The sequence below is a fragment of the Schistocerca cancellata genome, chromosome 9 (assembly GCF_023864275.1).
Source record: "Schistocerca cancellata isolate TAMUIC-IGC-003103 chromosome 9, iqSchCanc2.1, whole genome shotgun sequence".
NCBI lineage: Eukaryota > Metazoa > Arthropoda > Insecta > Orthoptera > Acrididae > Schistocerca > Schistocerca cancellata.
This window is the reverse complement of record NC_064634.1, coordinates 307788606-307811323: the sequence shown is the minus strand read 5'-3', so window position 1 is coordinate 307811323 and position 22718 is coordinate 307788606. Positions and strand designations below refer to the sequence as shown.

Here is a 22718-nt window from a genome sequence, read left to right as displayed (position 1 = left end):
CAGGCATTAAAAATGCTATACTTTACACAGTTAGAAAGCTAATTTTCCTGTCATGATTCACTGTGGCAAACACAAAATATACTTATTTATTTACATTTTCTTTGCATGGAGCCATAGTAATGATGGCTTTTGCAAACATCAGACTTAATACTATGGTTATATTTACACTTACAAAATACACTATATTTTGTAGCTGTTGCTTCTTATGTCTATTTTTTATATTTATCACATTACAGCTGTTACAATCACTATCTTAAAATTCGGTGAAAGAATATAAACATTTTTCTATTAGAAAAGATTTTAATTTTGTTTTAAAAACATTTCCCATGTACGTTCTTAGAGTGTTTGGTAGCTTGTTATACCAGATCAAATCACAGATGTATGGACTTCTATCAGTCATTTTTAATGTTGTTCTGTTACGGAAATAGTTATACTGTTCTAGTGTTGTGATCATGTACATCACTGCCCTTGAAATTACAATTACAGCTTCTGTTCATTGACTTATAAAAAATACAATTATGTTGAAGATGTACAGAGAATATATTGTCAGATATTTGTGCTGCACAAACACTTCATGACATGAATCTCTATGTCCCATCCCACGTATATGTGTTATTGCTCTTTTCTGTAGTAGTAGTATTCTTTTTAAATGTATATCCGCTGCACAGCCCCATAGTTCAATTCCATAATTGAGAAAGGGTTAAAGTGTTCCATAATATACTAATTTCAGTGCTTCGTTAGGTACTATCTTTGCGAGCTGGCTGAGGAAATATATGGCACTACTGACTTTTCTGCATATGAAATTAATGTGGTATGTCCACCACAAATTTTCATCAACATACACACCAAGGAAATTACAGTTACCATTTTCTGTTGCATAGATATTACACACTCTATTCATATTGTTATGGTGAGAACTGCCTGTTTTAAATGTCGGTAGTTGAGATTTGGTGACATTCATCTTGAGTCACTGATCATTGTATTTTGTTACTTCTGTTACACCACTAGTACCAAGAGATTCTAGCTCATTAGATTCACTTCCATAGAATAAGATTGATGTGTCATCTGCATAGCTTACAATATGGGAGTTAATGGGTTGTGCTATGTCATTAATACATATAAGGAAGAGAAAGGGTCCAAGGATTGAGCCCTGTGGTATGCTGTGATAGCACACAGTGAAGAAATGGCACTGGAAGTGTAGGGTGTTCTGTCATCACTGCCAAACGTGGACCAATATTGAGCAATTAAGGATGCCTTAATCATTTGACTTTCACAGTCTGAGGTGAAGAGACTGGAAAAATTACTTCATACCAGAGACTGGGTGACTGCACATCATCATAGCTGCTGCACCAATAACATACATTGGCAAGCAATGCAGTAAGTGACAAAATTTTGCAGAGCATTTGGCTGCATGGGTACCACCTGACACTCAAAAGATTTTAGCTGTGTGCACCAGCAATCTAGATGAGCTATTACAATCTGCCAATAGAATATCTGAAATGTATCCATCTGTGTGTGTTGCAGCAGTTAGCCCACAACTGCTGACAGACAGCAATTTTGCTGTGCTACAAGCTCAGATCATCAAACTCACCACACAAGTCACTGCACTGTGAGCTCAGGACAACAGTTGCCAATCCCATCGCTATCACTCACCCAGAAAATGCAGCTATTCATGTACAGCTATGAAAGTACCACCACCAATTTAGATCCAAGTCATTGAAGTATAGTCCACCTTGTGACCAGGTAAACACAACAGGAGTTTAGTGATGACAGCCACTGACACTCTGAATGGCAGCCATCGATTGTTTATCACAGACCTGGGTACAAAACTACAGAGCTTAGTAGGTATGGGCACAGATGTAACAGTCTATCCATTCAGCCATTTGCCACCTTGTAAGTATGGTAGTTACCCCCTCTTTGCAGCCAATGGCTGTAATGGCAGGCATTACACATACTCTACTGGGAGCAGATTTTTCTATCATTTTATGGACTTGAGCCTGACCAGCATCAATGCCACTGGACACTAGCACTAACTTATCTAGCAGTGTACTAGTTCAAGATGTGGAAGATGCTGGCATTGGAGTGAAACAAGATTTTCTGATTATCAAACTTTTGAAACAGTTCCCTGAGGTTTCAAGCTCCCATGTTAGCTCCTGTGAAGCATTCCACAGTCCACTATACTTGACCATGCCTGCACCACCTCTTCATGCTTGACCACTTTGTTTAATGCCATAGAAACTGAAAGTGGTTAAACAGGAGTTTGCATCGATGCTCGTACAGGGAATCTGCTGTCCATCAAGTAGTAGTTTGACATCTCTGCTCCATATGATACCAAAAGAGAACAGTGGATAGTGTCCTTGTGGAGACTATTGACAGCTAAATGCAAGAACAATTCCAGACTGGTATCTTATACCACACATCAAGGATTTCAAGTCCAACGTCTATGGTAAGAGCATATTTTTTATGCTGGACATTTTTAGAGCTTTTATCAGGTATATGCAGCACCAGACAGCATTCCTAGGATAGCTGTGTGCATGCCTTTTGTATTGTTTAACTTCACTTGCACATCTTTCAGGCTGTCTAATGCTACTCAAATGTAACAAAGATTTACAGATGAGGTTATACATGACTTGATTATTGATATGTATATATAGATGATGTTTTGATCATGTCACGCTCAGAAACAGAGCATCTGTCACATCTATGACAACTCTTTACCCATCTATGTGACCATGGCCTCATTATTAATCCGTCAAAATGCGTCTTTGGGGCAGATGTTCAATTTATTGGATATAACATTAATCCTCAAGGAATCTGGCCATCAAAAGAGAAGGTAGACATAATATATGTTTGTCCATGACCTAAAACAATCAAGGGACTACAACACTTCTGTGGTGTCATGAACTATTATTATGATTCTGCACTCCTAGCTGCGCTACTGGACAAATTTGAACAAGTCAGACCAAGGCCTAAGGATAAACTTCAATGGAATCCTGAAGTTGATATGGCAATGTCTGATTTGAAGACTGCCACCACTGAAGCAGCACTCTTGGTGCACCCAGTACTGTAGGCACAACTTGCACTGGTGGTTGATGCATCTGCCTCCACAATCAGTGCTGCAATACAACAATGCATGGATGGACACTGACTGAAGACAAACTGAGCATGCCAGTTGATGGGCTCTCAGACATAGAATCTATTTCTGAAGTAATTCACTTTGAAGCTCTCACAGCAGTGCAACAATCATATCATTAATTACTTAATTTGTTGACACAACCATCAGGCATGCAACTCTGTCACATCACACTACCACTGTCAGGCGTCCAGTTATATTGTGACATTGCTGTCAATGTCCATGGCCATTTGTGACTGCTGAGCCCTGACAAAAGGCAATCACCTTTCTGCACAACATGACACACCCAGGGGTTAGAACCGCAACACAGATGCTGAAATGAGTACTTGTCTGGCCATATATGGACAGAGACTGTAAGCAGTTTGTACAAAATACCTGGCCTATTAATGCAACAAAGTTCGCAGACTTGTCTGATTACTGCTGGGAAGCTTCATCCTTCTGAATCTACAATTTGATCATGTCGTAGAATCTCTTCCACCATTGGAAGGATGCACTGACTGTATCACAGCTATAGACCATTATACATGCTCGCCTTACGTACTCCCAATAACTGATATAACTGCTGAAACTGTCACAACCACATTCTTTCATGGTTGGATCAGCCATTTCGGTATACCCCTGTGGATCAGAATTGACCAGGGAGACAGTTTGAATCATATCTCTTCAAAGAACTTACTTACTTGGCATGAAGTGAATCAGGAGTACAGCATATCATACAGCAGCAAATGATTTAGTTGAGAGTATGCATCAAGAGCTCAAAGCATCACTATGATGCCATGATTTGTAACAATGGACAGTGACACTACTTATCATTCTCTTAGGTCTACATGCATCCCTAAAGGAAGACCTCCAAGCAGCTACATCAGAGCTTATGTATTGTCAACCAGTATGCCTTCCTGGTGAGCTCTTCACGAGTGCACAAGATGAATCCATTGACCCATTAGAGTCTGTGAATAAGCTGTGCACACAGATGTGACAACTGCATCCAGTGTTGCCAAGGGATCAGCCAAACTGTTGCCCATTCATGTTTGACAAGCTATGCTCACACACAGAGAATTCCATAATTTCTCCAAAGTTTGATAAGCTAGGAGCAAAGGTGTTATCATTAGCTACATAAGATTTATGTACTAGAAAGATAGTAACACACCAAAAAGAGAAATTCTATATGTCAATGGTAGCAAACTTACTGTTAGGAATAAACGCCCTATTATGACACATGAAATGCACACATAACATGCCACCACAGAGTAGTGTGTCATATTTCATGCTAATTTAGCAAAATGTTCAGTCAGTGCCTAATAATATTGGAATAGTACTGTCAGACAAGATGGAAATTATGTTTATAACATATTTTAGTAAATGCAGTTCAACCAAAGATATTCTAGCATTGACAATGCTTTGAGGTTTTTAGTTTAACTTTATGTATCTGTAGAAAAGTCTCTGCTCATTGAAGAATATGTATATTTGTTAGGACATGATCTGAACACTATCGGTGTTCATTGGAACTCAATCTATAGAGTATGACTTTGAAGTATCTGCAACAAAACTTACCACATTAAAAATAATTATTTGTTTATTAGGCACCTAAAAAAGACTCAAAACATTGCTGAGCCTTCAAACAATGACCTTTTTCGGAACAAACTAACACCAAATGCACATACATAAGTGAGTCTACATTGTTATGTCATATTCCTCGTCATGGCACAGCAGCTTGATCCTCTTGCCTGGCTGCCTCTCCCTCCCAGCCCTTAGCCACTCTTTACATCAATCCTCCATCCTCCTCTCCATCCCATTCCCTTTCTCCTCTTAACCACTCCACTTGTACTTGTAACATGTCACTCAAGGCAACTGTGGACATCAGAGCCAGTTTCCAGTAATGTCTTTCCCATTATGATGCATTTTTGAAGCACCTGTTGGAAACAAACTTTTGGAAAACCTGGAAGGAAGCAGCAGTTTGCTGAGGACTGCTATCAGAGGGAGAAGGAAATTGGCAATGAAAATGCATGTATTTTGCTCTTGTTGTGAACTAGCTGAAAAATCTGAGTATTGAAACATTTTTGTTGGGTGGCTGGGAGCTTGAAAAATTGAGGAGTTGGCCAACAGCCCTCACAGCTGTAGTAGGTGAGTCATGGACCTTTTGGAGTGGAGGTGGTGTTTTGATAGTTTAAGTATATCACATCAGGAGTGAGTGGTCCTCAGTGATCATAAAAACTATTTTTCCATTTCATAAAGCCTGCAAGACTTAGGGAAAATGCATTCCATTGTGCCAGCACTTTTTGAATGTTGAAGCAAGTATTGCAGTTTAGTGACTGTGCCTGTTTGTAATAGAAAGAATCTTCTCAACAGAGCATGAAGCCATTAGCCAGTTGTAGGCCATGTTTAATAAAAATGATAGGCTTCTTGAGATTTAACTGAAGTCAATAAAACACTTTAGACATTGTGCTCCTGAGTGACCTTTTTTCCTTACTGTCTTTGCAATAATGTTTTGACTTGGCGGAGGTTATTGGCATAAATTGCCAGAAACCAGATGGAGGCAATGTATCGACTATTTGTGGTGTATGTATTCCAGTACAGTGGTCACATCTCAGAATCTTGCTGAATGTAGTTAGATAGCTACAGGGCATTAATTATTTATTTAGGAGAAGTGAAAAAACTGTCTTGCATGTTACAGCAGGGCAGAGAAATAAATTGGTTCCACCAATCAACATTTATGAGTAAATCTGCAGAACAGTAAGTTGTCTAATTTGTCTCGAGTGACATACAGTGTTTGAATACTAGCAATGTCTGTGAGTGGAACTTCACACAATGCCACCAAGGCTGCAAGTAAGAGATATAAGGAGTTTTTCACACTCAACACAGTCTCTCATCTCCAGTCAAGCTGAATGACAGATCAAGGATGTGTATGTTTCTGTGAATCTATATTTTGTATTAGTCAACTCTGAAGAACAACATTGTTCCAAAGCTCAGTATGAGCATTTAATAAGTAATGCAACACATTTTTTCTTGGCCAATTTCAGTTAAAAATATGTGGAATTTGGCGTGGGACATTCCTGCTTAAACCTCTATAGTTTCATGAAGTTCCAGTGTGTGAAAGCCCTATATGTAGCCTTGAAAATGGCGTCAATAACAGAGGCGCATTCCAAGCAGAAAGCTGTCATTGAGGTTCTTTTGGTGGAAAACCAGAGTATTGCAGATATTCATAGGTACTTGTAGAATGTCTACGGAGACCTGATAGTGAAGTGAACAAAAGCACGGTGGTCATTGGGTGAGGCATCTATCATCATCACACATACCTGTCCTATGTCCTGTGTGCTGGTTGACTGCAAATCAAACACCTTGCTGCACAGCAGGACATCCCTGTTGGTAGTACTGACATACTTGTCCACCAGCTGGGGTATTCAAAGCTATGAGTAAACACTAAGTTCCTTGCCACCTAACACAAGATCATAAAGAGCAACAAAGGACCATCTGTGCTTAATTGCTTGCTCATTACAAGGCTGATCATGACAATTTTTTTATCAAACATCATCACAGGCAATGAAACAACTTTGAACCAGAAAGGAAATAGAAATCCATGGTGTGATGCCTTTCCTTTGAAGAAGTTTGAAACAGCACCCTCAGCCAGTGAAGTCATGACGACAGTCTTCTGAAACACTGATGGGGTTATTCTGTTTGGTGTTCTCCCTCATGGTGCAATCATCAGATCAGAGGTGTAATGTGCTACCCTTACGGAATTGAAGAATGACTTCAGTGTATTTGTTTCCAGAAAAATGCAAATGAACTTCTCCTTCTCCAAGCCAATGCAAGTTCTCATACAAGTCTTCAGACCTGAGAGAGCTCACAAAACTTCACTGGACTGTTCTTCCTTATCCACTCTACAGTCCAGGTCTTGCACCTTTTGACATCTGTCTGTTTGGCCCAATGAAAGATGCACTCCACATAAAGCAGTACATGGATGATGAGGAGGTTATTGATGAAGCAAGTTATTGGTTGTGGTGTTGACCAGTAAAGTAAGAGGCTATACACCATTTGGGTGTATAGGCTCTCTCAGTAAGGTGGCATTAGGCTGTTGCATTGAACAGGGATTATGTTTAAAAATAGGGTTTTGTAGCTGAAAGATTGAAGAATAATATGGTGTATTGGAATCATGAATAAAACCAATCTAAATAAAATGTTCTCGGGTTTCTAACCACGTCAATTGCTTAAAACTCCATGAGCTTTCACCCAAGCACTCCTTGGCCATTGTCAAGTTCTATGACTGCCAGTGGGCTGTTGGTGTGCCCTTATATATGCTAGCTGCTGGGTGTGATGTCACTGGTGCCCGTGACATTGCCATATATGGGCATTTTTTGAGTCAGCGTTCGATGTGCCCTCTTCAACCGTGTGATTGCTGGATCCCACATAGCGCTGAGCTGCAAGCCACCATCTCTGTTCAGGGTGTTTGCAGTAATTTTTATTTCAATAGCTTCCTTTATTAAACTGTCTCAGAAGCTGTTAGTGCAAGCCATGACAGAGATATTGTCAAATTTTATGTGGTGACCGTTTTCTAACACATGCTCAACTAAAGCAGATTTCTCTGGATAGCGTAGGTGATAATACCTCTCATGTTCTTTCCTGCATTGTTCCACAGTGTGCACTGTTTGTCTGATGTACTTCTGGCCACACTCACAAGGTATTTTGTAGACTCCAGGTGTTCTGAGACCTACTGCATCTTTAACTCGTCTCAGTAATTGATGGATTTTCGTTGGAGGCCTGAAGATTGATTTGATCTTGTGTCTTTTCAACAGGTGGCTTATCTTGCCCAACACAGAGCCACAGAATGGCAGCAAAGCAAGTTTATTTTCCTGCTCTTCATCGGTGGTCTTATTCTGATATTTCCCAGAAATCACTTCTTTCACTTGATGGGCACTGTAGCTGTTATTCCTGAAAACCTTGCGTAGGTAGCTCAGTTCATGGGGCAGGTTATCATCGTCTGATATTACTCTTGCATGATTCACCAATGTTTGTAATACTGTGCGCTTCTGTGCTGGATGATGATGGCTGGTGGCATGCAGGTACAGGTATGTGTGTGGAGTTTTAAGCAATTGATGCGGTTGGAAACCCTTGAACATTTTATTCAATGTTATTGCTGTGAGACTCTGCATTCATACAAAACCAATCTGCTTTCAGAAAAAAAGTGTTACATTATTTATTGAATGCCTCTTGTATCTGTCAGTCACTCAAAAACTCAACTACAGGGTGAATAGTTACCTTTCCTTCTTACGCTATCTATAAATATGAGATAGAATGTAAGTTCTTCTGTTGAAAACCTAGATCAGATGTCATTAACAGTTAGGAGGGACAAATGAACTTTGGGACTTCTGTCTTCAAAATATACATTTCAGTATGTATAGGGGTAGGAAAATTCACTTGCCTATTTAATGTGCTTTAAATTAAAACAATGACAATGAAAGGAAGAAGGATGAAATAAACGTTACTGTTAATACTTGGTATTGTGGTCCATTTCATATCTGCATATATTCAAGTTTTTTATTTCACAGTCTCTAGTTATTCCAGCATTGACAACAGCATACTTTAACAGTCAAGAGATTAGTGATACAATTATGTTTGTATCTGGTTTTAATGAAAGATGCTGCTCCTATTTACAGATGTCACACTTACTGGCTTGATGTTACGAAACTTGATAAAACCTATAATTTAAGAATCATTAGACATTTTCTACATCACTTTGCACAAGGATTTGCTTCCTGTAAGTGTTCGCTTGTTTTCCTCCTTTTTTTTTTTGACAAGGTTTTCCTCAAAGAAATGAACTATTTTATTGGTGTTTTAGTACCAATACCATCGTTATTTGCATGTTTTATGGGTATAAACCCCTTTACCATCTGATCTGTTAATTTATTCAAATATTCATCATGTTCTGTAATACTTGTCCAATGGTACCTTGAAGGATGTGCAGTGATCCACGTATACATTAACAAAAGACAGGAATATCATAGAAACTTAATCTATATACTGTACTGACAATAAACTGTTACCATACTGCTTAATAGTAAGAAGGCTGCCTTTTAAATTTTTAGCAAAACAATGAAAGAAAAATACTTTTTGCACAAATCATTTTATTCCAGAATGAGATTTTCACTCTGCAGCGAAGTGTGCGCTGATATGAAACTTCCTGGCAGATTAAAACTGCCCGGTACTCACAGCTTTACTTCTGCCAGTACCTCGTCTCCTACCTTCCAAACTTTACAGAAGCTCTCCTGCGAACCTTGCAGAACTAGCACTCCTGAAAGAAAGGATATTGCGGAGACATGGCTTAGCCACAGCCTGGGGGATGTTTCCAGAATGAGATTTCCACTCTGCAGCGGAGTGTGCACTGATATGAAACTTCCTGGCAGATTAAAACTGTGTGCCCGACCGAGACTCGAACTCGGGACCTTTGCCTTTCGCGGGCAAGTGCTCTACCATCTGAGCTACCGAAGCACGACTCACGCCCGGTACTCACAGCTTTACTTCTGCCAGTACCTCATCTCCTACCTTCCAAACTTTACAGAAGCTCTCCTGCAAACCTTGCAGAACTAGCACTCCTGAAAGAAAGGATATTGCGGAGACATGGCTTAGCCACAGCCTTGTGGATGTTTCCAGAATGAGAATCTCATTGACAAATTTTAAAACAATATCAATGTCACATCTCAACAGTGTTGTCTATTGGCCTTCTGTAACAAGTGAAATGGTGGCTGTTGTATTTGTGCTTATACCAACTAAAATTAAGCAAGTAAATTAGTAAAAGTTGTTACATAAAAAAAGGTATAAAGACCACAGATGGATTTAATTTTAAAAGCTTCTGCTAGTGGTGTATATTTAGCTGCAGCATTTTTTCTTGAGTTACCAGCCTCTGTCCACAACTACCAAATATGTGATAACAGAAAGTACACACATCCATCTGAATAATGCCTGCCTGGCACCAAAATAACATGTAAATACAGCAGCAAGGGCAGCAGCAGCATCCCCCGCCCTCCCCCAAACCCTACAAAAATAAAATTATGGTCTTGGCAAACCAAACCTACATCCTGGCCTACCCCACAATGAAAGGTTTAATGAAGTATCTGTTTGAAGAAAGTCAGAACAGATAATGAACACTTACTAGTAGCAAATGTACCCAGAGCCATTATTTATGAATCTCAAAACTATTTTGTGATTTACTACCATTCCCTTGCAATGCTGTCTCTTTTGTGCTGTGTAATAATATAAGTACAAGAATTGCCTCTGCTTACAATGCTGAACCAAATGCAAAATGTTCTTACTCCCATGGGTACGCCAACAGCCAAAAGTTTCTTTTGTCTATAACTGTGGTATTCAAGCTACCTTGACCTTAACATTACACACATGACACCCATTAGTTTACTCATATTGAGCTTGAAGAGGTGATCTGTAGTGATTACTTAGGAGAAGAAGAACTACTTAGCTGACATCACCATAAAACTTTATTGTAGATAACTGGTTTTTGGTAAAACTAAATTACCATTTTCTTATCTTCCATAAACAAGGTGCCAAAAGACTAACTGTCAATAGCCAATGCATGAATTTGTAAGACTAACTGTTAATAGCCAATGCATGAGTTTGCCTCGTGCATCAGCTATTGACAGTTAGTCTTGTGGTGCCCTGGTAGGCATGACATCTTATATGTTTTGGTGAATTGTGATTTACATAGTAATTGTTAATTTTTTTAATTTTTAACATGAATATACATTGCTCATTTCATGTTTAAGTACCTGGAAATTCAATGGAAAGATTTTGTGTGTAGCTGGCACAAGATGTTTGCAATGATCTTTATGAAGATCTGAAGATGGTAACTTAGTTTTACCAAAACTGGTTATCTGCAATAAAGTTTTTATAACAATTTCAGCTAAGAAGTTCTTGTTCTCCTAAGTACATGGCACCTGATATGAAGTGAGAGGCAAATAAACGTAACCTTCAAAAAAATGAATGAGAGAAGATATTTCTTTCTTAATTGCTGACATACATTTTAATCTACTTTTAATGTCATTACATCTTACTGTTGCAATTAAATCAATGGAAAGGATTAACTTGCTTCTTCATCAATATTTCTTCATCATATTGGCACCAAGTTTTGATATTGCAACTTGTATCTATTTCTCTACATTCCATCTTCTCACAACACTTTGGTTTGAAAGCCTTCTGTAGCCTCATCGGGCAATTTTGGCAGTATGCTCTTGTGAAGGATTGCCCCTTGTGGGCATAGTCACACCATTGCAGTCTCAAAAACCACTCTGCATCACCTTGCCCAATGATGGTTGGATCTTCACATTATTTGGTGGTGGTGAATCCATGTTGCTTGCTTTGATCTTTTTTTATATTGGTGATGGGGCAGCTAAAGAAGTTATATGGATAGTTCTGACACAGGTGAAATATTGTCACTGCTGCCTCAGTTTAGCAGGCTCCTTTAATGTGTGTGAGCAGTTGCAGAATATAGTGGGAAGCTTTATCATCTTCAAAATGTCATGCAAGATGCTGAAAACTGATCCAAGCCTGACTTTTCATGTTTTCTACCTTATCTTGATTGTGGCATGTATGTCTTTCTGCACCAGTGACTCTACTTCTCTTGTTATTTATGGTTCTTCAAAGAAAGACGTGTCAGCTGCACTTGTTTAATAACACCGCATGTATCCACATCACCCAACCACAGTGTCATATGATAAGTGTGTTGTTGGCCCTAACTTCCACCTACTCACTATGGATTGTTGCAGCATTAATCCTCTTCAAAAGAAGAAAAAAATTACTACACAATCGAAGGGCAGTGCTACTTTATGTAGGCTTCTCTAGCAGCATGGTACAGTAAGAGGAGGCATGGGGATTTCAGTATGAACCAGTACTGAAGACAAGTACTCACAAACAAACAAGGGCTTAATTATACAACTTTATGATTTTAAAATCATAATTAAAATTTTATGATGACTCTTTGCAGTTTAAATATTGCTGAAGGTGAACATACTACTAGATCAATATGCATCAGATGTTCTGGCTTTCTTTGAACTGGTACAAACTTAATAAGTCTATTGGACAGGGCAAGATGCAAGTTCAGTCTCCGAAAATTTAATTTAATTTTTTTTTCTGAGGAGAGTTGGTGAGTAGACTCTCCTACTCCCTGGTGCAGTAGAAGCAGGTACAATGTAAATTTGGATAGAACATGACACCAACAACATGCATGCTATGAAACTGTTTTGTTTTTTTTACTGTGCTGATTGCTAGCCTTACAGGTACAACAGTTTATTTACACAGAAACAGCTGATATTGACCAAATTGATGCATTTCAGGTGTTTGCATGCTTGGCTGCTGGGTTGCTGTCTGAAGCAGAGGACATAACAAACACCATACTGAAAACAGAAATAGTACATGGAACAACAATTGGTTTTATTATGATCAATGGACTCATAGTTTTTGCTGAACTTACACAGCCAATAGGCAAAGCACCGGTACAGTAATACGTTTTTTGAAACACAGATAAGGGATAATGCTTTTACAATTAATAATTTTACCTACCACTATGAGGATTCATTACCTTTTTGTTATAAAAAAGAGGGAAGTTGTATTAACAGAAAATTTTGTGAAAGTTTCAGACTGTTTGTAAATTAATGCAAAAAGTCCCATTAGGAGATGAGCATTCTTCCCAATTAAAATGTTAAAAACATGAATAACAATTTTACATTTTCCACTAAGTTTGTCTTTGCACAAAACCAGCAACAACAAACATATGTAATCGTACCATTTTTATATAACTTTTCACAATAGGATATCAATTTTATATTTCTGTAAGTTAAATATATCATGTGCAAATACACATTCGTATACTATTAGAGATGATATTGTTCACAACTGTACTTCATGTTATTCTCTTTTTAAATCCAAGTGTAACTGATGTATTCAATTGTATGTATGTGCTTCATATTAAAAAATGTTAATTACCCTGCGTAGCAGAATATCACTGGGCATATTCATCAAGGAAAAGCTCACTAATAACCAAATACAAGCACTGACTTGCTTGTTAGTGTGATCTCTTTACTAAGAAGACAAGCAGCTATTAAGAATTAACATATAATATATGTGTTATAATATTTGCATCCCCAAACATAAACAACAATTCAGATTGTGTAATCCTAATACATACTTTTATTTTTTTGTGTGAGCAGCCATCAAATGATGGCTTTTGCAAAAGTAATAATACTACAAAGCTATAATACATATCACATTTGTGTACAAAGGCTTAGTAACAACATATTTAACTACAAAGGTTAATAAATAATAGATATAGCTTAGAATTCTTTCAATGAACCCAGATTTACTTACAAGAAAAGTTTTTAAATTTGTTTTAAATGGATCCCCAGCACATAGTCCTATCGATTCTGGCAGTTCATTGTACAACATTGAGCCACTGATGTATCGATGGTGATCTATTACTTATAATTTTCTTCTTTGTCTGTAATAACTGTTCTTATTTCTTATGTTGCAATTATGTACATCGTAGCACAGTGAGATATTTATTTTTGACAAGAGCATCACAACAGGTTTACCTATATCTCAGACCATGTATCAGCCTAACATCTCTCTTCAGTTCATGTGTACAACAGTGGTACACCCATACAGCTCTACCCCATAGCTTATAAATGGCATAGTACACTGTTTTTTAGTGTTTTACTACAAACAATTTGGGACAGTTGGCCAAACAAATACAATGCACTGCTTATTTTCCCACATGTGTAGTTAACATGGTTTTCTCACCAAAGACTGGCATACAAGTGTAGACCAAGGAATTTACTGTCTTTGAGGTCTGTAGATGAAATTCCACAAATATCTCCAATAAGTTTGACATGAATTGCCTTATTTGAACTCCAGTGACTCTGATTTTGTGCTATTTGCTTTTGGGCCTTGGTTACTAAAATATTTAATCACCTCACATATCCCATAAGTAGAAAATATGTTATATCCATCTCATGACCACCATAAAACAGTAGAGAGGTGTCATCAGTGTGAGTAGTTATATGGGAATTTGAAAGATGCATAATAACATTTACATACATAATAAAAGCAAATAGTCATAATATTGACCCCTGCATCACACCCTGCATTACTGTTTCTGTCATACGTTGAGGTAACAAAAGTCATGGGAGAGCAGTACACACATATAAAGATGGGGGTAGTACTGCATACACAAGATATAAAAGGGCAATGAGTTGGCAGGGTTGTAGTTTCTACTCAGGTGCCTCATGTGAAAAGGTGTCTGAGGTGATTATGGCCACATGATGGGAACTAACAAACTTTGAAAGTGGAATGTTAATTGGAGCTACACACACTGGACAGGCATTTCAGAAATCATTAGAGAATTCAATATTCAAAAATCCTGGGTGTCAAGAGTGTGAATACCACATTCAGACATAACCTCTCACCATGGGCAATGCAGTGGCTGACAGCCTTCACTTAATGACTGACAGCAATGTTGTCAGTGCTAACAGAGAAGCATCACTTCATCAAATAATCATGGGAAATAATGTGGGCTGTGTGAAGAACTTATCCATTAGGACAATGATGAAAAATCTGAAATTAATGGGCTATGACAGCATATGCACAATGCGAGTGCCTTTGCTAACATCATGACATTACTTACAGCACCTCTCCAGGGCTCATGACCGTATCAGTTGGATCATATATGACTGGAAAACCAAGACCTGGTCAGATGAGTCCTGATTTCAGTTGGTAAGAGCTAATGGTGGGGTTCAAGAGTGATGCAGATCCCATGAAGCCATGGGCTCAAGTTGTCAACAGGGCACTTTGCAAGCTCATGGTGGCTCCATAATGGTATGAGTTGTGTTTACATGGACTGAACTCATCATTGACTGGACATGGTTATGTTTGGCTACCTAAGAGACCATTTTCAGCAATTGATGGATGTCATATTCCCAAACAATGAATGGAATTTTTGTGGACGACAATGTGCCATGTCACCGAGCCACAATTGTTCACAATTGGTTTGAAGAACATGTGACATTTGCCTGCTTTATTTCCTCATTGATTGTCCTCAGTGTTGACATACTGTGTTGCTATACTGGCTGAAAAGTGGGCAGTGGAAGTTCAAAACTGACTACTTTAAATTATGTAGCAGACAGGTGCACGTTTGCGTTTCACAGTTCTTTACTTTCACTGTTCAGCCCCCACCCCAATAATACACAGTTATATGGCCAGTCCACTACTGGTTAACTTTGATAAGCCTCATTAATAGTTTGCAGGCATATGTGAGCATACTGCTACAACAGTTTACTGTTGAATATCTGTGAGCAGTAAAAACTGAACCACACAGTTCACAGTTCTTGTAGAATAATACAATACATGTTGAACAGTCACTGTCATTGTTTTAACACATGGCCTATTTGTCTTACACTTATTTCACAGTTAAACTGATGCATTGTTGTTGACCTAACCAGGATGTGTTTCTTATCTGAAAATCAGCTGCAGGCTGACTGTCTCGAGCCCAAAAATTGGGCCTATATATATCATCACAATAATAGGTACTGAAACTAAACATTGTTCAATGTTTAAGTTACAGAAATTACAGTTGAAACATGCTTCATTCAATTAACTGAATATATAGAAAAATTATGTCTTTGTTACAGTTTCTTCTACTACAAGGGTTAAGCCGTATTACTTGTTTAAATCATGAATTTAACAGATATAGTTATGCAAATAATACTTTTGACAAAACTGGTAATTACTTTGGAATTAATTTAGGGCTGGCTTTGCTAACATGTTTTCGAATAGAGCCAAGTAAATACTTAAAGTACGCCATTGTTTCATCTACCTAATGTTTATAATTAGTACAGAATTTATATTTGTTTATAAGTCAACAATAGAATTTAAGTTATGAAACAATTACTGATTTCACCCTATAACAAAAGATACTAACTAGGATAGTCAAAATAAATTAGTAAACTGATGACATACACAAAAAACTGAGCACAAAATTTGATCTGGTGTTATATTCTTTAAAACTGAGGGCCAACTTTTCTCTTTTATGAAAATTCAGATTATATTCATGTATGTTTATGGTAATTAGTTAAAAAATGAAGAAATGAATTTTAAGGAGACAGATGGCAAAACAAGAGAAAAAATAAAAAGATCCCAGCTTGCTTCAGCACAAACATTCTGGAAAATTTGAGGAAATGAATTGCCCATCCAGATTGCACAATATGAATCCCATTGAATATTTATGGAACATAATCAATAGATCAGTTTGTGCACAAAATCCAGCAGTGGTGTCACTTTTGCAATTATGGATGCTGTAGGGGCAGCATGACTCAATAATTCTTCAGGGGACTTCCAATGACTTGTTGAGTCCATCCCACATCTCGTTGCTGCATTACACCAGGCAAAAGAAAGTCTCACTTATTATTATCTACATATCATTACTTTTGTCACCTCAATGTGGACTGAATGTTGCTTTTCCTGATCCCATTTTGATTATTTTGTGTTTGTACAAAGTTTACAGTTTTTTAGGTAAGTTGACAGGAGTTAATGAGATATGTGCATGACAGCGCATGCCCTAAGCTTCTGAAAGAGATGTGCATGATTGATGAGGTCAAAAGCCTCTGTGAGATCTAAAATTATCCCTAAAGTATGCTTTCCTTCATCTAGATAGCTAGAGTTGGTGCAAAAATTCTGTGACAGCTATTGTGGTAGTATTGAGATCTTTTCAAAATCCATGTTGTGTCTCTGCAAGGACATTGTTTGTAGTGAAAACACACTAAGCTGTCCTAAAATCACTGATTCAAAAATCTTACTAAATGTAGGAATCAGAGACATTGGTCTTTCACCTTTGATTCTGTTTAATGTGTTGATCCGACAATGCTCCTTTAAAAGCATACCTTCTTTGATGGTACAACTGACAAGATATGTAATTGATTTAACTACAATGTTTGTGCCATAGAATTATTTTGTTGATCTCTTGTTATTTTACTTCCTCCAATTCAGAGCCCTTATCTGCTATGTAGCAGAGTATTAGGATGTTGAGTGGATCTGTGTCTGGAGTTATGGTGTCATTTGGGTAGATAAAATGGTTGTTAAGAATGTTACAAATAGTTTCTTGGTCTTTTATCAGTTGTCCTTCATGTCTGATATGTATTTATTGCTTCCCCTTCTGTGTTTGTACAGGTTTTATGGTATTTGTTAAAGAGGTTCCCAGAGGTTCCCAGGCTTATATTAGCTGACTGCTATTGCTTCACTGTGAACTTGTTTCCTGAGATATGAGAGTTCTAATTTGAAACTTTGCTTAGTACTGGCAAATTTTCCTTTGAAAGTGTGCAGTCCAGATGACTTGTACAGTATACAGAAGTCATAGATATTCTGTCTAAGCTTGACTAATCTAGCTGGTAGTTTTGAATTAACTCTTTTTTCCCACTAATTGAGAATTATTTTCATTTTAATTGGACAACAAGAGTTAAAATGCCTCAATAGAATTGAAAAGAATTCATTCCCTTTCTTATTTATCCTTCTAACTTGCAGATGCTGACCCAATTCTCTTTAGTAAGTACATTTTTGAATGTGGTTATATTCATAATAGTTAGGCTTGATTTCTGCTGAATTATTTTTGCTAAATCCACATTTAAGTGAACAATTTGCTGGTAATAATGATCAGAGATGTGAGCCTAATAATATCTTCATCATATTCACTAATTATTGCATGATCCATCATATCGGAGGTTAAATCTGTTACTCTGGTGCCTGAAGTTGCTACGTTTACTAGAATATATTAATTCAATAAATTTGGTAATTTTAAATTACCCATATAACAAGCATTTTCATTAGTATTTAAATCACCCAGTATTATGAGGTTATTGGGTAACTTCCAAAAAAGATATTTGATTTTTAGTAAAGAAGTTATTCTTTCAGCACATAATAACTGGAAGAAATGATGATTTGGTGACAGTGACTTGGCAACATTCACTAAAAGTAGTTGTTTAAATAACTATTAATCAAATAACACATTAATTTCTTGCTTCTTCTCGGATTTCTAATAGCTAGGGGTGACAAGGTGAAACATGGAATAAGAACCACAGAGTGTTTGTGCATTTTTGTGTACATAAACATAAACTATTACGCAGTTAATAGGCATATTTACAAAACTGAAAACATTACTGAATCAGAAAAAAGTGTAATGATAACAGGGAATCAAAACCTTCTGATTAAATGTAAATGAGAAATTTGTCTAGGCATCCACAGTTTGTCTCTCAAATCCAAAGCTATTAAACAGATTATCGTATTGTGTGAAATGTATTAAGCACAAAATACTGTTTCTAGTCATAAGAAAATTGGCAATGCATGATGCATATGTAGTATAAAAATTTCAAGTATTAAAAAAAGGTTTGTGTTTCTCTCATAACTATGCTCTGATTTTAAAATGCATAATCTTACACAATGTAGTTTTTAGAAACTTTGGTGTTAATTCAAAAACTAAAGTTAATTCTTACTTTTATGTGTTCCAGATGGTACTGTCATCAGTATTTGGTTGCATTATGTTCATCACTTCCGGAGTGTGTCTGTTACAAGTGAGGAAGACTATTGGTGCTGTGTGTGCAGGAATAATCTCAATACTAGAAGGTGTACTCTTCTTCAGTGATATTTTTGTTGCCTGGTGCTATAGAGAGGATGTCAAGATACAATGGTCACGCCAGAGCTTACGTTCCAGAGCTGTATTTGTCTAGATGGTCATGAAAATCAACCAAAAGTTGTTCTACATAGACTGTCTCACATCACTGTTAATGCTACTTCACTTAGTACATTCATTTTATCTGAATATGTCATACCTGCCAAAAACTGAAGGAGAGCACTAAGTGCTGAAGCTGACTGTGTTCTTTCAAATATTCCAATTTGATTGACTGAAGCACTGAGGGAGTCATCACAGTTGTAATATTTATATGACACAGAACAAGAGTCTATTCTGATAACTTTGTAGTACAGTACTGGTCATGGACCCTCAAGACACATAAACGAATCTATGCCAGCAATACATATGTCTGCAGGGTTATAGGTACTCTACAGGAGGAAAGCAGGTAATATGTGAATATAACTTATTAATGTATTATTTACTGTGGAAAGTTGAAGAGCTGTGAGTTCATAATTTATTTTGTTATATTTATTGTGAATAAAATGCATAAATATGCAATATGGTACTTTATTGTGTAACTTTGAGTAGCTGTGTTCTCATCATTTTTTAAGAATTCCTTCTAATAGTGAAATCTTATGTTTTCATTTGTGGTTATTTATATGTATGCCCCAACTCGATTTTCATAATTAATGTGTAAAACAATTAAAGGGTAAGTAAGTTTCTGTTTTCTAATAACATGCTCATGATTAAATCTATTGCTGCACCTGAGAACTCCTTATTCACTGGGGTTGAAAAATGGATAAATGTGCTTACACAACAAGGAAACATTGTGCTATATTCCAATATTCCATCAATAAAGGTATTTTTCTCTTTATGTAGGATGCAAGGACAGTATTCCTGTAGTCTATGCTTGTAAAGCTTATTTTGCGGCATTTGCATCACAGTATTGGCACCACTTTTTATTTTATACTATTTCTTCAGTTTTCTGTTGGGGTTGCATTCAAGTTTGAATTAATGATTACCATTTTAAATGTACTTGTTCATTTTCAAACTACTTCCTGAGTTGTTCTTGTGTGACTAATGAAATAACTTCATAGTATAACATTTCCACATATCAAACTGTTATTCACATTTGAACATTTTGTACCTTTATGCCACTAACTATTATATGATGAGTCATCTCTTAGTGAACAAGTATTAACATTTATTGCACTGTAAAGTTCCTTGTGTTAAGTATAATATTTTCCTTTGTATAGATATTATCATGATTTTAGCTGGTTGAGGACACTGTTGATTATGGAAATGCAGAAGTTTGATTATTTTTCTCTTTTTACTTAAGTTTACAATCCTTCAAGCAAGATACACAAAGCTGCATTTGTGTGCATTGAAATGGGAAAAAATATATTTGTAAATACAGTAATCTTCTCTGAAGTGTTTCATAATCCTTACTTGAATGAAATTGCAGGAGGAGGAGGAGGTGAGAAAGGGAGGGGGGAGATCAGTGAGCAAAGCAAGCTCTGGCTTGTGTATGAAGTCTGCTGAAAATTTTTTGGAACATTCCTAATTTCATGCTAATTGCATGTTGGAGCAAAATGCAGTTGGCATACCTAGACACACCTACATTTAATGTGTAATGGGCAGAAGAAATGCGTCTGCATTAAATTTTCCATGAAAGTCAACAAAACCCTTACAGAGACACACTAAATGATGCAGGAAGCCTGCAGTGATGAGTGATTAAGCCATATTAGATGTTATGAATGTTTCACATGGTTTAAAAATGACCACACAAAAGTTAAAGCTGACCCTCATTCAGGATGCCCTTCAATGTTTTGTCAGGTTGGGTCACATGTCAAAGCCATGCTGATAGTTTTCTTTGACTTTGAAGGATTATTTCATCATGAATTCATGCCACAGGGACAAACTGTTAGTCAGTGGTACTATCATGATGTGTTGCAATGCCTGCAACAAAATGTGAGAAGGAAACAGCCTGAAATGTGGCAAGACAATTCATGGCTCTTGTATCATGATAATGTGTCCACACATTCATCCCTGTTGGTGCATGGCTATTCCACAAGAAATGAAATCACTGTGCTGCCTCATCCTCCATACTCTCAAGACATGGCCCCTGTAGACTTTGTTTTTACTTGCACAGTTGAAAACCCCATTAAAAGGATGAAGATTTGCAATGAAGATGAGACAAAAGAATATTCGTAGATGGCGCCTTACATGATCCAGCAAGAGGCATACCAACACTGCTTCCGGAAATGGAAACAATGTTGGGAGCAGTGTATCAGTTGTAGTAGAGAGATTTTGAAGGAGACCATGCAGAATAATTAAAAGGTAAGTGTAGAAAAATTTTGTAAATGAAGTTCTGGAATTTTTTGAACAGACCTCGTATATGTTATAGGTTGTCACAGGCAAAGGAGCAAAGCATAGGACATAATCTTAGATTCCTTCATGCACAAACCACAAAACATATTTTTCACTTCATACTAATCACCTGTTATACTTGAAGTAATACATGGGGGTAGCACCACATACAGCTCCATCGTTGTTCTAACCCAAACAATCTAATCACAGTACATTGAAATGAATCACAACATTCACCAAAGACTGTTACAGTGATATTATAAAACAGCTTTTAGTCTTTGATACTGAGTTACTCTACATTCTTGCACTGAAGTTACTGCCTGTGGGCTCTCAGAATTTCAGCTATTCTACAACTTTGCATGCTCTTGTTCCTTTATCCTTAGCTCACTAATGTCTACCACAGAAAATATCTTTGTATGAAACATCTATCAATGTGTCTGATTCACGGACTGGAGCATCATATACAGGGCCAGAAGTTACCCACAGAAATAGATTAATATCTTCATAAATTTAGAAGATGCTATTAGTTGGAATTTCAGATGATGCAGTTATTGATTTGGAAATGTTATCTGATAAAAATTGTAATAGATCTTGACACAATATCAACTTGAAGCAAAGACTGGAAACATTCTGATAGAGAAATGAAATTGTGCAGTTCATAAAAAGTAGAAGAACAGTGTCTTTGAATACATGAATGAGTCACAATCAGACTGAGCCATGTTATGTGGATACCTCACAGTAACTCAGATATGAAGTGCAACTATAGTTGAAGTTGTAACAAAGGAGGTGGATCCCCTTCATCTGTTATATTTCTCTCCCCCACAAAAACGATTATTTCCATTTTAAAATATCTTCAATATTATCATTTATATGGAATGGGCACAGTATCTAAAGACTTTGAATATTGAATCAGAGCTTATTCAAATTAATTTTATTATCTATGATGTTTGTTCCATTATCTCTTAGTGTGATTAGTTTATATGAAAACTGTGTTAATTACACAATACTAGTAATCACAGTTTTTACTGTCATTGTTCATTTGTAAACATACACCTGATTACTAACTTCCTGACAGAGTAGCTGAAAAAGGCATATAAATAACTATAGCACTTATACAGCTGATAGTGAGGATATGTTAGCAACTTTTGCTCTCATTTAGTTTCAGTGTAATTAGTTTATTAGCACAAACATTGTTACAGAAATAAAATTCCATATTTAGGTAAACTAGTTAGCATAATTCAACATAAATTACAATATATAAAAGTACTAGTTAAAATGAATATCCCCCCCTATTCAATTACTCAGAAATGTAGGTCTACAATTGTAAGTTATGAAAATCCAGCAAACAACAATAGCCAGCTTATAGGTATAATTACTGTAAATTTATATAAGAGGTAGGGTGGATACCAATTTAATTAAATTTTCATGTTCAGAAGTTTATTCCAGGATTTTTTGACTGTTTAAATGATTAATTGAACTGTGAAGGTGTAACTGTTATAATGCTCACTGTGGCAAAGGTATCAGACATGAACTATGTTATTTCCAAAT

General features: G+C 36.8%; 1 protein-coding gene across 4 annotated transcripts in view; it reads left to right on the top strand.

The window, feature by feature from the left end:
- Positions 1-19370, top strand: part of LOC126101562 (uncharacterized) — a 78392-nt gene extending 59022 nt beyond the window's left edge. For all 4 annotated transcript variants that reach the window (XM_049912199.1, XM_049912201.1, XM_049912200.1 and 1 more), the window contains exons 3-4: positions 12466-12624; positions 18679-19370. In XM_049912199.1, the coding sequence (XP_049768156.1) occupies positions 12466-12624; positions 18679-18897 (378 nt within the window). In that variant the 3' untranslated portion in view covers positions 18898-19370. The remainder of the gene's footprint in view (positions 1-12465; positions 12625-18678) is intronic.
- Positions 19371-22718: the final 3348 nt, after the last annotated feature.